The 18400-nt window shown below is 34.5% G+C and overlaps 1 protein-coding gene across 5 annotated transcripts in view; it reads right to left on the bottom strand.

The window, feature by feature from the left end:
• LOC138130067 (adenylate cyclase type 6) overlaps positions 1-18400 on the bottom strand; it is a 366957-nt gene that overhangs the window by 246839 nt on the left and 101718 nt on the right. For 4 of the 5 annotated variants that reach the window (XM_069046426.1, XM_069046421.1, XM_069046422.1 and 1 more), the window contains one exon: positions 10168-10272. In XM_069046426.1, the coding sequence (XP_068902527.1) occupies positions 10168-10269 (102 nt within the window). In that variant the 5' untranslated portion in view covers positions 10270-10272. Of the gene's footprint in view, positions 1-10167; positions 10273-14129; positions 14559-18400 lie in introns of those variants that run through there. The other variant, XM_069046424.1, reaches the window with a different exon arrangement.

Here is an 18400-nt window from a genome sequence, read left to right on the forward strand (position 1 = left end):
CAAAGAAATCAAGAAAACAAAAAAATAAAAAAATTCAAATTCGGAGAAAACAAAGAAATTTAACATTTAATAGTGCGTGTTGGCACACCGTGCCTTTATTACAGCTGCACAACATTGTCTCATGCTTAAAATGAGGTTTTGTATAACTCTTTGCTTAATTTCTTCTCAAACTTGAGTTAGACCCAAAGACAGCTGATGAAGAGTTGTTGGTGGATTTGGTAACCTTCTAACTATTTTATCTGTAGGATACCACAATTACTCGATGAGGTTTAGATCTGAACTCCTTGTTGGCCATTGCATTTGCCCAATTTCGACCTCACGGAAATAATGCTGCACTATTCCCGCAACGTGCGGTCGACCATTATCATGCATAAAAATAAAGTCATCCCAATAAATGGTCGGAATGGGACAATATGAGGTTCCAGAATATTGGTAATGTACGTCGCCGCATTTTGGTTTCCTTTTTCTAGCACCACCAACTCTGTGCGAGCATCGAAAGTGACACCTGCTCAAACCATAACGAAACCTCTTCCAAAATTGACGTTCGGGATAATGTTACATTGAGCATATCGCTCTCCTGAGCATCAGTTCACCCGGACACGTCTGTCACTTTGATCCAGGCAAAATTTGGACTCGTCAGAGAACATTACTAACCTCCATTGATCCAATTCCCAATCAACGTGATTTTGGGTAAACAGCAATCGTACACAGAACCATATATAATTATTTGCAATTATCTTCTTTATTTCTTCGATTACATTTTTGTAAACAATTTTTGTAAGTCGACATAGCTTTTGCGAAGGGTTGATTCTGCAGGAACATGTCTGCCAGTGTATTTTTGTAAAAAACTTTTAAATACATTGTTATTTAGTTTTGTTAGAGGTATATTAGAAGATACCATCGAATTACATAAATCAAAGTAAAATTCTTGTTCATCTGTTACTGAGCTACAAGCTAACGACTGGGCAATGGTCTGTTGTTTACTTCCACTTTTTAATTTTTTCAAATTTTCTTTATGAATTGTAGTTTTAAGATGCTGCATTATATTGTATTTCTTTTCACAATTGATCTACAAAATAATACATTGGCAAAATAATTTTCAGATCTAATCCAAAAATCTTACCGTTTTGAGGCACACTTGACAAATTAATTTGCAGTTTTCATATCTTAATTTGGAGTGACCTCGTATCCAATCGTCGACGGAAGGTTTAGCTTTGGGCATTTTTCAAAAAGTAGGTACACGCAAAACACCAACGTACACACTAAAAATACGCTCGAGGTATGTTACCAGATAAAGAACCAAATAAACACTAAACTAAGAAATGATCTTCCGCAATGTTCCAGTAAAACAAAACAAAATAACAGGTGAATTTCTATCCAATCCGGGAAGGGCGGCGGCATGAACTTCACAAGTTTTCCCAGAATTGCGTCGGGAGTTTTATTTGTATGGAACAAAAAAATGACATGGGAAGTCATAAAATTGGTTCACAGAGAAAGCCGGTCGCAAGCGGTGTCTCATCAAACAGGGGTGTAATCTATAAAATAATAAGACGTGATGCACTAAATATTGATGGGCCAATGCGGATCTGAATTACACGCGACAACTGGTGATTTACGACCTGCAATAGCCTTTGATAATGCCGATTTAGATTCTGAATTTACCTTCTTGTCAGCAACCTTGTCAAAACGTAAATTTGCACCAAAATTCCTGAAATATGCACCAAAATGGCACGAAAAAAATTAATATGCATGAAAATGAAAAATAAGCAAATAAGCTTAAAAAAAATTGTTCATTCTTTTTTTTTTGTCGTAGTTTATATATATACAAAGTTTTAACGCTGTGCCATTAAGAATTATCAATGGCATAATACCTAGGAATCCGCGCTCTAGTTATTAGGCTCGAAAGTCTTAACTGAGATACCCTGTATATAAATTTAAGAAGACAGTCGACTTGGACAATTTGAACTGAAATATGATCGAAAATTTGGGGAAAAGACAAATAACACTAATTCTTGGAAAATTATCAATGACATCAATAATTCTAAAATTATGAATACTAATTGGTACTCATTAATTACCCATTAATATCTATTAATTTTGATACGTATTACAATTAAAAATTATAGATGTGGGATATAGTTTAAGAAAACAAGATTTGTAACAACTTTTAATGATAAATTATAACGTCTCTCGAAAATACAACATCAAACCATAATAAACTTCTCCTCGCCCACTATCCATTTCCTACAACTCGGCCATCCTGAAATTCGTTCGCCTCGAACGAGTCAAGATCTTCTTGACACCAGGGCTTCATCATCTCAGCGCATGATTTGGTTGTTCTCGGACCGTCATGTGTGCCGATCTTCTTAACATCATAGCGGTCATTTCCAATTTTCTTGATTACTTCATACGGACCTAAATATTTGGGCAGTATTTTGGCAGTAGTCTTAAATTGGGTTCTTTTGATGGCAACTTGGTCTCCAGGTTTATATTCTCTTGCCATTTTGCGTTTCCTATTGTAATTCTTGATGTTTTCCTCCTGGATTTTCTTAATCTGTTGTTTCGCTTCTTTGCGCAGTTCATCTCTTTCTTCAATAAACAATTTCGCATATTCTTCTTCGATGACTTCTTGCAGACGAATGTCTTCTGATCTCAACATTTTCACACCAAACAACAGTTCGAATGGAGACGTGTTAATGCTACGTTGATGAGTACTATTGAGTGCTTCTTGTAACGGTCGTACTTGTCGATACCATGCTTCTGGTTTTTCAAAAGACAACTTGGTTAATACAGGAATAATAATTCGGTTAATCCGTTCAACCTGTCCGTTTCCCCTTGGTACACCCGTAGTTACGTTTATATGTTTGATATTTTCGTCAGTGCAATACTGTTGAAAATCTGTGCATGTAAATGCTGAACCTCTGTCGGTAATAATTGTTCTTGGATTACCAAAGACTTGTTTCATATCTTCAAATTTATTCAAAACTTCTTTTGCATTCGTAGTCTTAGTCGGATGCAACCATACAAACTTAGAAAAACCGTCAATGATCACCAACAAATAGCGATAACCCTTCTTAGTGGAGTCAAGAGGTCCCACATGATCAGCATGATACACTTGTAGAGGTTTATCTCCTTTGGGAATTGGGTGTAAGAGACCTTCTTGCTTCCCAGTCTTCCTTTCTGCTAAAATACAGGGAATACAATTGGCAATCACCTTCTTTATTTTGTTTTCTAATTTAGGGATATAATATTCTCTCGAAATAAGTTCACTCGTCTTCTTGCTTGCAAAATGTCCATTTTCATGAGCATTCTTTATTATCTGTTCTTGCATACCTGTCGGAATAACCAGCAGATTTTGGCCATTCTCTTCTTTATAGAGCAAATTTTTGTCTATTAGGTAACCTTCATATGGTTGATCGTGTAAAATTTTCATGATGGCTCGTAATTGGTCATCTCGTTCTTGAGCTTTCCGTAGTTTTCCAAAAAACTCATTCTGAACAATCATAGCAATTGGATTTCGGCTTAAGGCATCACAGTGTTTCATCTGCATTCCAGGACGATGAATAATAGAATAATTAAATTCTTCAAGAAGAAGTGCCCATCTGGCTACCCGAGTGGACAAGTCTTTTTTATTCATAGTCATTGTAAAAGCGGCACAATCTGTAACAATCGTAAATTTGATTCCCAATAAGTAGACTCTGAACCTCTTGATAGCCTCTATTACAGCTAGCACCTCGAGTTCGTAACTATGATATTTTCTTTGAGCATCATTCGTTTTTCTACTCCAAAAGTAAACTGGATGTAATTCACTCTTTTCGTCATCCTTCTGGAATAGGATAGCTCCAAAACCATCTTGGCTTGCATCAGTATGCAATTCTGTCGCGCTTTCAAAGTCAAATATCTTCAAAACTGGTTCTTCACTCAGTTTTCGTTTTAATTCCTCAAATGAAGCTTTTTCTTCTGGTCCGAATTTAAATTCTCTTTTTCCTTTCAATATATCACTTAGCGGTCTTGCAATCAATGCATAGTCTTTGATAAATTTTCTAAAATAACCAGTTAGACCCAAAAAACTTTGAACAGTCTTAATTGTTGTTGGCTCTGGAAAATTTTGAACGGCGGCAATTTTTGTCAATGAGGGTCGTACTTTTCCAGCTTCTATATCATGCCCCAAATATTCTATCCTTTTCTGCAGGAATTTGCATTTCTTCCAGTTGAATTCTAGTCCGAACTCTTCAGCTCTACCGATGACTTTATGCAGCTTTACAAAACCTTCTTCTACGTTTTTTGATGGAATAATAAGATCATCCATGTAAATAATGACAACTTCATCTCTCATTAAATCTTTGAAAATTTCATTTATAAAACGTTGAAAAATAGCTGGTGAGTTACACAGCCCAAACGGAGTCTTTAAAAATTCGTACTGACCACTGGGTGTTACAAAAGCTGTGTATTTAATACTTTCTTCGGCAACAGGAACATGAAAAAATCCATTGCGCAAGTCTAGAATTGTAAACATCATCGCTGTTGACAATTTGTCGATTTGATCTTCAATTACTGGAAGAGGATAACGATCCTTCACGATCTTCTTATTTAATTTTCGATAGTCAACGCATATTCGAGTGCTTCCATTCTTCTTTTTTACCAAAACAATTGGACTTGCAAAATCAGAGCAACTGGGTCGAATAATTTTCTTTTCTAACCACTCTCTAATCTGTTCTTCGACTTCTTTCTTCTCAGGAATTGACAAACGGCGAGGTGATTGATAAATTGGTGTTTCATCTTCTAAAATAATCTTCGTAGATATTTTCGTGGTCTGAGTGTACTTTGGTTTGTAATTTTCTATCAGTTCACTAACCTGTTGCAGATAAATGTTCTCACCAACATCAGGAATTTCTTCTAAGTTAATCTGTAGTATACTTAATTCATCATCTTCTATTGTTGTATTCTCATCTTCTGCTGCGATTCTCTCTTGTACTTTCTTTTCATTATTCAGTAAGTTTGTTTCTTTCATTTCGGTTACATCTTCAGTTACCATCACTCCTTCGGAATTCATGATTTTGTTACTTTATTCAAGATTGGTCTTCCAATTATGAGATTTATGGAGATTGCTTCATCTGATACAATGTGAATTTCGGTCACAAATTCGCAATTATCAATGTTTATTTTTGTCGAAAACTTTCCAAGTGTCTTTACCTTTCCATTTCCTAAACCAGTGAGTGTAAGTGGAGTTTCTTCAAAGCGTGGTGCACCTATTTTCAAAAAAGCACTTGCCTTAATTAAATTAACGTCACTTCCAGTATCGATTAGAGTTTCAAAATCTGTACCACAAAGTTTTAAATTTTTGAAATTTCTTGAATTTACTCGATCCGTTACTTCTCTATGGCAGATTTCATGATTTTCAGGCGGTTCTTCGTCTTGCAATGAATTTGACAAATACACTGTTGGGGATGATTTCTTTTCAATTTCGCTTTGTTTCTTCTGTTTATTATCTTCGTTGCATTCTTTTGCACGATGTCCATAATTATTACATTTAAAGCACTTTGTTCCCTTCTCTTTGAACCTGCAATCTATTGATCTATGGCCTTTTAAACCACAATTGAAACAACGAATTTGCTTGCCTTCTTCTTTTTTATATTTCATATCTTGCTTCTTCATTACTTCTTCTCTAATCTCCGGTTCTTTCTTAGTTTTAAACATCTTCATTGAATTTTCTCTCAACGATTCGAAAATTTGAAGTTTTCTTTTAAACTCTTTTAAGTTATTAGCTCCGTAGAGAATAATTTTGTTACTCGTGTCGTCGGTGATGCCATCAATAGTATATTGGATAAGTGCATTATCTTCTACATTACCTCTTGAGGCCAGTTCTTTCATAATCAAAAAATATTCCTGAACAGTTTCTTTCTTCTGAATTTTTCTTGACGATAACATCTGATGTAAATGTGCGCTATTGAGTTGAGTTGAGAATTCAGACAACAAAGCTTCTCGCAGTTGACTCCAAGTAGAGATACCACATTCACTCTGTATATAAAGTTTTGCAAGACCTTTCAAAGATTTCTTGGCGAAAATGAATTTCTGTAATCGACTCCATCTTAACAAAACGGAAGTATCTTCAAAATCTTGAATCCATTTTTCGACAGGATACTCGTCATTACCACTAAAAGGACGAATTGAATCTTCCACATCTCTAAAACTTAACGGAAAACATGAATTGCATTTTGCATAATCGTCATCTTCATCATCGTTGTGTCTGCTGCTTTCGAGGTTATTTACCCTTCTTAATCTTCTTTGATTTCTCTCTTCATCTTGGTCATCTTTGGTATTATTTTCTTTTTTCTTAGAGGTTGTGACTCTTCTTTCTTTGTTACTATTTTTCTTCTTTGAAGCTGTTACCACGTCATATTGCTCTGCATCGTCTTTATCGTCTTCATCATCGTCTTTATCATCTTCATCGTCTTTATCATCTTCGTCATCTTTATCATCTTCGTCGTCTTCATTTACTTCATTTTTCTCCAACATGCTAAGGTTCATTAAGTGGCAGCAAATTTTTCTTGATAGCTCGTCTTCGTCACCATCATTGTCGAGACAGAGAAGATTAGTAATAGAAATCAACTCTCTTACTTGCAAAGTCTCAACCACGTATTCTAGTTTGGTCTCAAATTCTTTAGAATTTTCGTCGAAATCGAATCCTTTGAATGTGCGCAGCCTTGATCTGTTTTTTCGATCACCTTCTGATTCGAAAATAAACATATGAAGGGCTTTAATCGACTTCACAGGAGCATTTTTAATATTGTCTCTGATAAAAGCAATTTCACCCAATGATGTCATTTTTTTTTTAATTTCCTCGTAACTGTCACTTGTTTTTCACTTTTCCGTAAAATAATTAGAATTCCTCTAATTTATCACCGTTCTTCTTTCTACAATTCTCTGTTTATCTTGTTTCTATCCCGGTTGAGCCCCCAAAATTTGTGGGATATAGTTTAAGAAAACAAGATTTGTAACAACTTTTAATGATAAATTATAACGTCTCTCGAAAATACAACGTCAAACCATAATAAACTTCTCCTCGCCCACTATCCATTTCCTACATAGATATTTTATAAATTCGAATTATATTTAGATAATTTCAACTGAAGTATATCCTTTCATGTCGAGTGTAAGTTTACTGCTTGTGCAGCGAGTGTAATAATTACACCAGCACGTTCAAAAAAACTTTTCTCTCCTATACTAAAAATTATGAATTATGAATTATTAGTAAACTACAAACACCAACAAACCATTTTTCACAACATTTTACAATTATTTGATAATAAATAAATAAATAATTAATGCTAGAGTTATTTTTTACATTATTAACAAACAAATTTAGCAAGAACAAGATGATCTTTAATTGTTTCAAATGTGTCAGTTGACAGATTAATAGGTATCACGTTTGGGACAAATTGTATCGTCACTTGAAACCTATCGCTATTTGGAAATGTTCAGCAAAAGTCCTAGAACATTTCAGGCCCTCCAGGGCACGTCAATCATGTCGCCACAAATGAAAGTTTAACGTAGTCCACCTGGGGCAATAAAATCAATCCAACTATACCTTCAGTAATAGCGATTTAACATTCTGTAACAAAAGCTGCCATATTTTTTAATATATCAGGAATATTTATTTTCACAGCAGAATAAGTAAACACTGGAATAACGATTACAGAAATTTCTTATTGACTCTTGTTTATTCACGGCAAGTAAAGTATTACTAAAATAAACACAACAATTTGCTAAAACACAATTAAGTAGGGGTCTAATTGGAGAGATAAATTTCAACCAACAACTGCTGAAACTATCCTTAGAGTTGCTTTACTCGAATGTCAACAACTAAACGTCTTGTTTTCAACGTGTGTTAATATCTCAAGTTTCAAGTTTCTGGAAACCTACAGTCTGTGACAGTTTAACAATTCCTGAATCGGAGACTTCAGAAATAATGTTTGGTTAGTTATCCGCAAGTGTAAGACAATACAGAAAATCTCTACATCGCAGTTAAGGATACTTCCAGTCTCGATATCCTTTGAAGTTCGTGCTAGAGACGATCGGAAGACAGCGACAAGATGAAGCTTCAACACATTTACTACCATTGTTTTCTTTTAATTTAGAATTTGGCAACATTTAAAAAAAATACAACCTTTTTTTGAAAATAATTAAAAAGAAAAAATCCTTCGTAGAGCTTTCAAAAAAGCCTAAACTCAAGGACATCTGATTGTTTCCAGGTTCGTCATCTGTATTCCTTTTCAGAAAGTGAAAAAACTGGTTTGAATCAGGACAAAGTTTAAATGTTTTATCACATTCGAAATATAACGTAGCAAACTTAACCATACACTTGAAAGGAGTCTAGGGAAGACAACATCAAAATTTTATTGCATTGTGATGGGAAGTCTTCGCACATAAAAGCATTGAACAAGCGACGACAGAATACATAAATTGTAGTGCAGATGCACCACCATAACAAAAGGGAAACACTAAAAGGCGTCTCAGTTATTTAGTGGTAACTGCCTTAAGGCAATCACGAGACGCCATTGGTATAAGCGTCGTAAATTGCATATTATGGCCCCATTTAAACTTTTTCGCTTCTTTTGACGACAACCAAGACAGTCTTATCTGCATCTGCTTTCGCAACTTGTGTTACACTCTTGTTATTTCGAACGCTTTTATTAAGGCAAAATTTATTTGGGTTTCCATCCAGGAATTTCCACCTGACACTGAAATTAAAAACAGTGAAAACTTGAAGGAATTTGTAATTTTTAATAAGTACAGTCAGACAATGATCTTAACCTCTCGCCACTAAATGATAAATAAAAAGTATAATATATTTTTTTTTATTTTGCACCTATAACACAGTCAGTATAACACTCAAACGGGTTTCGAAAAGGAGCTCTTTTCGATACGCGTTTCAGGAACATTTACTTAAATTTTTAATGTTCGCAGTGACTCATAGTGAGTTGTTACTACGTTATCACCGCACTTCACGACACTTTAAATTCAAAACTTACAATTGTTCGTCTATTTACCAGCGTTACCAACCCTTATATTTGCCAAATATAATTTTCCTAGCATTATGTTTTGAACTTTTTTTTAAATTTAAGGGGCAAAATAGAAAAAATATTTTATTATACTCGTTTTATAAGCCATCTTGTCAAAATGGCCTGCGACAAAATGGTGTCTTATAAAACTCGTATAATAAATAACTATTATCTAACCGTGGGATAAGTTATACCATATCGCACTCATTTTAAAAGTGTAATAGTCTCCTTATGAGTGCGGTAATGAAATTATTACCGCACTAGTGCGGTAATGAAATTGACAACTCACAAACCCAACGCAACAACAAGCAAATTTGTGTTTGTTGTTATTAACAACATATTGAACTCAGTCTTTAGTCTTTCAATCAAAAGATTTCAGAGCTATAGCACGAAAATATTTGTGATTATTGAAGAAAGAACCCCATACAATCTTAGAAGTTTGAAGAAGATATGTGTAGAGGTGAGATATCTTCATGCAAGATCATTAGAGAGTGGGAGTTGCTCATCTTGAAAAAATAATTGCCTGTTGGCCGTCGTTAAATCAGAATAAAAGTAAATTGTTCGATATGATATTAGATATTAATTCGACGAAATGGATGGGGTTTTAAGAACATCAGGTTTCTCTCGTAAAACAACATTAATAACTATTTTATATTGTCAATCCCGTATCAACCATAAAATAGTTTATTTTGTAGGTTTAACATTTATTGGTGAATTTTCTTTGAACATATGTTGGTAAAATATACCACAACAAAATGTAATAATAAATGAAAATGTATTTTTATCTGCCGTGCACACACAAATGACAAATTAATAAATTGGGATTGATGAGCTTAATGTTCCTTTGACTTGAGCTAATTGGAACATTGACCGCATTTTGTACGCTACGCAAAAATAAAAAAATCCCTCGCTCAACGACCCTTTTAAATTCGAATCTTCGAGTACCCTAATGCAAATCGAACTCTGTAACAGACTGGAAGCTAGTACAAACTTGAGTTTATTTGATCGAATTGGGCCATTGTGCGTGCATTGTGAATCGCTCTTTAACAATAATGCGAACATTGTTGTTTGTTCAATCGAGTATGTCAAAGTGAAGAACTCTTACCGGATCCCTCCGTCGATTATCCCTCAGACTGAGTCTCTGCTTCCAATCTCGCTTCTGGGGAGAATCCGTGCTGAGCGATCTCAACATCGGATTCGCCTGCATGATCTGCAAAGAAAAGGCAATTATTGAATCATTCTGCAACGAAAAAGCCATCACTCGACAGGAATAACACATTCAAACGGACGTCCCCGATTTCATAATAACTTTTCAAGTGAAGTGTTTAATCTCCACTTATTGTCGAGGCCCTTGCAAACAGATCGATCGCTGTCAAGCCGAGACAAAAGAACTTCGAAAGCTAATAAAATTTGATTGATTGTAAAATTAAAGCTCGAAAGCGCTGTTTTGTGTCGCCTTTTCTACGTGGATTAAAAATTATAACCCATACGTGACACAGGAAGCGCAGACTTAAATGATTAGTTTGCCGAGCACTTTTCCAACGGGAAATTTAAATTGAAAATCTCAAAACCGACTGCGGTTACTTTCATGTGAATAACCGACGCATCAATCACTGTTAATGATAAGACCGGTTTATCACTTTGCATCATAGAAGGAGAAAATTGGTTTTTGGCCGTGCAAACAGTTGGGCTGTACGTTGCGCGTCATAAAAATGTTCAAGACAATTTCATTTGGATTCCTACAACTTTTATATTCTTGAATTATTGTATTTACTGTGGTTACCAGAATTGAATATAGATTGATTTCCAGTATTCCATAGAAAACAGCAATTGCTGTAGTGTAGAATTGTGGAAAATATGTTTTCTACTATTGGTCACCTTCAACCCCTTTTGGTAGAGTAAAAGTATTTAAGCGATAAATTTCAATAAAAATAAATTATTTTATTTCATTCAAGTTAAACTTCTTGTTTAACTAGTTTTGTTGTATTATTCTTCTAAATGTACATTATTTTCGTGTTCTTCCCTTGCCTTCGACTTATAAATTAAGACTCATCTTTCTCCTTTCTCCTTTTTTGTCACTTCTAATCAAAGACGAATCTACCTACTGTCACAGCATATTTTAACTAAAATTCTTATCAATTTTAACTAGAAAAATTTTGCAAGTTACAAAGTATCAATATACAGGGTGTATTTCAAATATGTGTGTCAATTTTAACCAATGGAAGAACTCGGCAATTTATGAAACATTTCTCTATAACATTTTGTAAAATTCGGAAGATTTTTTCGCCCTTTCCCATAAGCGGGTATAACTACAGAAAATTTTCGCCCTTTTCCATAGGCGGGTATACATTTTGATTTCAAATTTTAAATCAATTTGTGAGGCTTTTTCGTAAAAATTTTAAATAGAAAAAACGTTTCATTTAACAAGGTCTGCTAGGTGTTAAAATTAACACACGCATTTTAGATACACCATGTATTTTTTTTGGAAAATTTATTCACACACTAACAATTAATTTACAATGTTTTCATTTTTATGAAAACCTCACGCTTGCAATAAACACCCAGTTACGTGTTTGCATTTGATGCAAGAACAAAAATTTCTTGAATTTTTTACTTTTTTATCAAAGAATATTTTTTCTGCGCAGGTCATTTGTCAAAATATTTTTTTATTCACTGTTAGCATACTAACTCAAACAAAGTGCAAATTTGCCAAATAATCACTTCACCAGTGCTTTTGTTACGAAATAAGACGTTCATCCGCAGCGACAAAAGCTCATGCACGAAATTCTTTTTCCTTTTTTTTTTTGTTGTTTAGTATCTTCACTTCGTTATTAATTAAATCAGCTGCCTCAGCTTGTTTTATTGAAAAAGTCTTAATTTTTGTGAATTTACAAAACATCGGAAATTATTTGTACACATAACTAGATTTATTTTACTACAAATAATAAAATGAGCAGGAGAATGGACAAAAAAACACAATTTTGATTTCTCATAAAATTCCTCATATTAAGTTTCAATAGGAGATTAGGAGATTCAGAAGTTTTAGTATAATTAAATTAAAATTTAATATTATAGTTTTCCTTACTAAAGTTTTGTTTAACCCAACAAATAAAGCAACAGGAAAAATAAGGAAAAATGTCATCATTATTTTGGACACAAGTAGGGAGTTTCGTGAATATTTTAAAACCAGGAGTTTAGTGTAACAAAACAAAACTTTAGGGCTGAACTTTCAGGGTTTGAACAAGTTTTGGAAGACAATTTGGATAAAATTAAAAATACTGATGCAGTAGATAGTATTGGGTGATTCAAAATGATTGTGGATAAGTATGGCAACTATGTAGGAAAATTTATGTAGCAACTGTGTGGGTAGGATGGAGTTGACATTTCTTTGACAGTTCATAGTCGAGTAATTTTGAAAATTGTCAAATCAATGGTATAAAAAAATCAAATGCACGCTTATGAAATATCATACAAATGTCAACTCTACCCCATCCACACAGTTGCCACATAAATGTTCGTACATAGTTGCCATACACAATCACTTTGAATCACCCAATACTTAGTATCACAATACCAATAATAATGATTTTAGATTCTTTTTACCTTTTTCAGCTGTCAAAGTCCTTAATTTGATTAATTTGATTGTAATTGATAAGTAATTGGTGTAAATAACGAATGATAAAAACAAGAAACGCAACAAAAGTCCTTTAAGTTCAATAAGGACAAAGTTTTGCCTCCCCTTTAATTAAATCATTTTCTACCTTTACTGACACTTTATTAGTTGAAAGCTTACAGAGTTTAATGACCTCCAATTAATCTTCCTTATAATTATCAGTAATTACTTCACTTTCATCCCGTGAACGCAACTGGTTGCATTTGCTAATTAGTCGTAAATGCAGGGTAAACTGTGACACAAATAATTTTGAAAATGTTTGCGATAACATTACTTAAGTAAGTAAGTGAAATTTCAAATTATTATCGTACATACCGAACTACTTAAGCTGAGACATTACCATCCATTAGAGTAGAATATTGACAATACCAATTAAAATAAATAGCAAATAAAACAATAATAATTAAAAAAATGCCTGAAAACTGAACAACAAAAGTTCCCTCACTACAAGTCAGCTGAAGCAAGGGAGGCAGTGCTTCCCCAAAGCTGCAAACATAAATTATTTATTTGATTCGTTTTGGTACGCATATTTCACGAATATAATGTAAACACTGCAGCGTCTAAAACAAAAAGTGTACAAATTTGAATAGGTTTTTAATTTATGACGTAGGTACGTATAAACGCGTCCAATTGTATTGTTCTACATTGCGTGTAAACGTGGTCGGAGGTAGACTGTTTCCTGCCTCCGCCAGCTGACTAAAATGCATGGATTTATCCAGACGAGATTGACCTTGAAGTTTGCAGTAGTAAGTGTTAAATACACCAAGGGAAGTATACCTCCAGTATCAAATGCGTCTGCGTCAGATTTCAAACCAAACACTCCAAGACAATTAAAAAACTGTCGGTGATGTCGCTGGTATTAATAATTTCAAACAAAATTGTCAAGACCGGGTAGAGCTCAGGTACGCTTTTAATTTATTGAATTACCAAGACAAATTATTTATAAAAGAATTGGGGAGACAACTTTCCGGTCAGTAGCGCAAATAATTAAAACCACATATCGGGTGTTCATTTAAATTTATCCGCAAAGTTGGCGATTGTGAACGCACCGCTCGTGTAAAACCACAAACAACGCAAAAACTGACGTAAGATTTAAACAGCTAATGCGTTTACAATCGATTCTTCAATGCCAACTTTGATCGGAAATTTAAATGAACATCCGATATAAGCAATATTGAGTTGAAAATGAATAAAAGTTGCAAGACACGAGAAATATTAGTGATGATAAATAAAGCGGCCTGGATGCCGTGCCCGTTTTATAACTTGAACAATAAGCTTCTAGACAATTCCGATTGTAAACAGAAATTAAAATAAAACAACATTTTTCCAGATTTGCATTTAAATACCTGAGTAAAGTATGTTAAAAATAGATTAATGTTGCTAAAAATACTTACCAGGTTAAAATGAAAATCCTGTTTGTTTTTCGTGAACCAGAGTTTGCTGTTTGCTTTTAATTTTAATGAATTGTCCAAAACAAAGTTAAATTAACTGACCGATTAACTAAAACCCGATCCGTGACAGTTTTCACATCTTTGTCATGTACTTATCACTATGCGATTCTGTCATCGCTCGCCCGTATATTCCGCAATGCCAGAAATTGCCACTCGAGTAAACAGAATAACAAACAATCCATTCTAAAATAGAGTATTTCGTCGAACCATCTTTTTTCTTTTGTAGAAACAGAACCCCGCTAAATCGTATCGGATGGTTAAACGAAATTTATTAACCATTTCAAATAAATATTTATCGACAGGAAGTTACATTTGTTGAACGTCTATTTTTATCCATACGTTACGTGCACTCTTTTGTATTATTTGTCCGATTCCGGTCCTGGAAACTTTCAGTGAAATTGTTTGCGAAGTAGAGTGCGGGTGAATAAATATTTAAGGAGAGTTTGCATCACGAAAGAACGACTGTTCCTTTCGAAACATGAAGTAATAAAGTGGAGCCAATGATCATAATCTTGTTTCCGATTGAAACTCTTACATTTCTACAAAATAATGCAAACACTGAATGTTTTACGACAGATATTCCACCGACGGAGTCTAAATGAAAGTTAGATGAAGTCTGGTACAGGATTCGAAAAAACTTCCGAAACTCTGGGGTTTCGTACCTAACAGGAAATTTGATAAAATCCTGCAGGTTTGATCTTTCGCTGGAAACGGCGCAGATCCCTTTCAGTGCTAGTGGGCTTTATACAATTTTTCACAACCGACAAAATTTTACATGATTGTAAGTTTGGCTTCCGGCGGATCGTATCGGTTAGTAAGAGAAAATTCGTCACTGAAAAATAACTCTTCCAAAGCTGATTTTGTTAATATGTGTAACAATGTAAAATTAACGGGGGATGTTTTAAACTTGGTTCATTCCAATAAAGCTTTGTGTTGCCCGGAATTGATTGACATTAATAATGCAGAAACTTTCCTTCTGGATGCTACATACAATTTTCAGCTAACTTTGTCAGGAATAATAGAAAATTCCTGAATTAAACTTGGAACTAATTAGAGCGTCTTCATTAGAACCTGTTATCAAGTTTACGTTAAAGCCACCAGTGATAAAGTAACAAGATTAAAAAGAGCATGTTTACTACATCGCTAGCTTTGTTGTTTTGGAGTTTAAAAATATCTAAGGTTTAGTAAGGAATTTCAAGAACGCTTCCGGATTATATTCACGGAATAAATACTTCACAAAATTGCACACTATGTCTTAAAAATCTCCCATCGAAGTCATGTTTGGATTGGCATTTATAGAAGGCTTTGCAAATGTGTCCATTCTGTAAAATACTGTTTTTTTTTTTTAATTGCCATTCCCGTTTTTAGCCCCATACGGCTTTTTACGGTACCTTTCGGTCGGCCGTTTTTTCCATTCCAATTTCCTTTGCCTTCTCAGGTGATGCGACGGGGCTCCGGGGCACTTTCCCCGGCCACCCACGCCCATTCCACCTCACATTCACAGACATACACAACAACATTTACAACATTTATACACCCATGGGCGCCTTTTCCCGACGGGACTCGAACCCGTGCTGACCTCGCGGTGGTGGCCGAAAGAGTGTTGATTCTTCCTTCCACCACCCTACCGTCAGCCCCGAGGAGACATACACACACATCCATGGCCCGGCGGAGGTTCCTTCCTTTGAAAAAATCCTCCCCCTTCGGTGGGATTCGAACCCACTAGCATCGGGACCGTGACCTCGGAGTACTTTCTCCGACAGCCATGCGGCCACCGAGCCACCTGTAAAATACTGTAAAACTGTATAAAATGCTCACAGTGTAGCTCCATTTAGAGAAACAGCAGTTCGTGGCATTTTTGCAAGGCTGGTTGCATACATGTCATTATTGCAGTCAAAACGAAGAAGAAACTAAATATTGCTCATTTAAATGTTAATTTAATTGATAATTATTATTATTAAGTATAAACTTTGCTTTTTGGCTCTATTTTTATTAGAGTCCTTTTAATCCTTTAAAAGTCCTTTTAAAAGTAAGTAACACCGTCTCAAGATTGTAGAAATGCTTTTAAATTAGCACTTTATGCTAACAACTCTTGACTTACACTTACGAATCGAATAAAATGGCATTATTAATAATCGATTCCGAAAGCAGAGAACAACAATAATAAGCAAATTCCCTTTGAGTTTTTTTAACAACTTCCAACTTACAAATTACCGCTGTTGCCTCAGTAATGAATAAAAAGCTTAAACATGGTGCACGTTAAGCAACGACCGACAAACTATGTCATCTCGTTGAACATTTTATTTAATTTGAAAAATGTTTGCGTAATTATGACGCAAAGCTCCCGCCAACACGAAAAGCTTCAACTACTATTGGTTTAACGTCAATAAAATTACGAAGTTATTTCCTAGATAATCCCAACTGACATGATGTAGTGCCCCCGGCAAATTAAAACAGTATCTCTGTTGAAAAATTCAGCAACGAAAATTCCTCTTTGACAGTGCCGCCCCCGATCTATCAAAGTGTCAAGCAATGTTCTCAATGAAATTTTTTTAGGTAAACCTGTCAAAAGAAAAGCACGAACACAATAAAGCTGTGCAATATTGCAAATAATTGAGAAATTGGAACTTTCGTAACGTAAATACAACGAAACTCTGGAATCAAAACATGCAAAACAAACAATTATTCTTAGATGAACTCCTTTAATTTAAAAACTGCTTCCAGCCCGAAATTATTATTGATTCTCCAAACAAATCGTTATTATAATAAATCCACCGGTGCGTAAAGCCTGGAAATTGGAATAAACTAACCGTACTTTGATGTTTAACTTTCACAAAAATAGACTAAACCCGGGGTATAAGTTTGAAAGCGAATAGATGCATACATTTGCAACTGAATTTTGAGTTGCACAACAAACTTGGCAAAAAATAAATGTTTACATTCATTCGCAACCACTTTCTGTTTTCATTGTTATGCATCACTTTTAAAAAACATTGTGCAACACGTTTCTAAAATGGAAAAGCCGGAACCTTGGGAAATCTGTTGGCATCATTCAAAAATAATTCATCGTCAGCGCTTTCTGAGTAATTACTCTGTCTTCGGTCAAACTTTGGTTATATTTATTACAACACTAAAACCGTAAATTTACACCCCAGATTACTCCGTGACAGATTTCTCACTAAGCAGAAGTCTAGGTTAAACTAATCGCCTCGTCTAGATCCTCCACTTATTCCATTAGTTATAAAAGTACAAGACGTTTCATCGTGTGGAAAAATTGTTGGGGAAAAAATAAAAGTCTTTGTGTGTTGTTGAGAGTGTCTTTGTTGCAGAAACATCTCGGGGACTATTGGGAGCGTGAGATTTATTATCCTCCGGCAGGAAATCCAGTGCACTAAACCGCAACACTAGTTTCCTTACAGAGAACCTGCGGAATTCCTGAAAGCTTCCGTGTAAAATCTACCTAAAGTGAGTAGAGTCGCTAAAGGGGTGATCGTGGGAAAGTATATTTTCATTTGATCAAGATTCAGGTGTTTATGGGGATGTGAGGGAAAGGTTATTTGAGCAGATTAATTTGAAGCGTTCTTTGTTTCAGGTTGAACGTGTAAGGGTTGTCACTATTGGAAAATGAAGCGGTAGAGCAGGCACACTGATAAGATAAACGTTACAGTTATTTTGGTAACATTTTCTCTTTTTCTCCATTTCCAACGCAAAACGGTAGCAAATGGTTATGTTTTTTTTTTCACTATTTTTTACAGTTTATGTGTGAAGCTGTATTTATTAAAAGACGTTTAAGGATAATTTCTAAATTCTGATTATACCCTTTAATTTTATTTTTGTCTATTTACAAAAATATAAAGAAAACAAATTTTGGTTGTCAGAATTCAAATCTTTACATAGATCACCTTGAAGAAGAAAGTTTTGCAAAAATTCATTTGAAATTCCTGATCGAACGATAGACTTCCAAATTTCATTATTTTCCGCTTCCAGTTTTTTCTTTAAAGGATTTATATTGTAACGAAGAGAGCCAAAAAGAAAACTCAATCTGAAAATATCTCCGACAACCTCCACTGCATACTAAAATAAGACAATTCATGTTTTGTTTGAGAACCTGAGTCACTTTGTTCGTTCAAGTTCAAGTTTTTCTTGTCTATCTAAAATTATCTTTAGTTACACTAACGTATAAAAAGATCTAAACAATACTACTAAATGTAAAC

Source organism: Tenebrio molitor, chromosome 5 (assembly GCF_963966145.1).
Source record: "Tenebrio molitor chromosome 5, icTenMoli1.1, whole genome shotgun sequence".
In the NCBI taxonomy this organism is placed as follows: domain Eukaryota; kingdom Metazoa; phylum Arthropoda; class Insecta; order Coleoptera; family Tenebrionidae; genus Tenebrio; species Tenebrio molitor.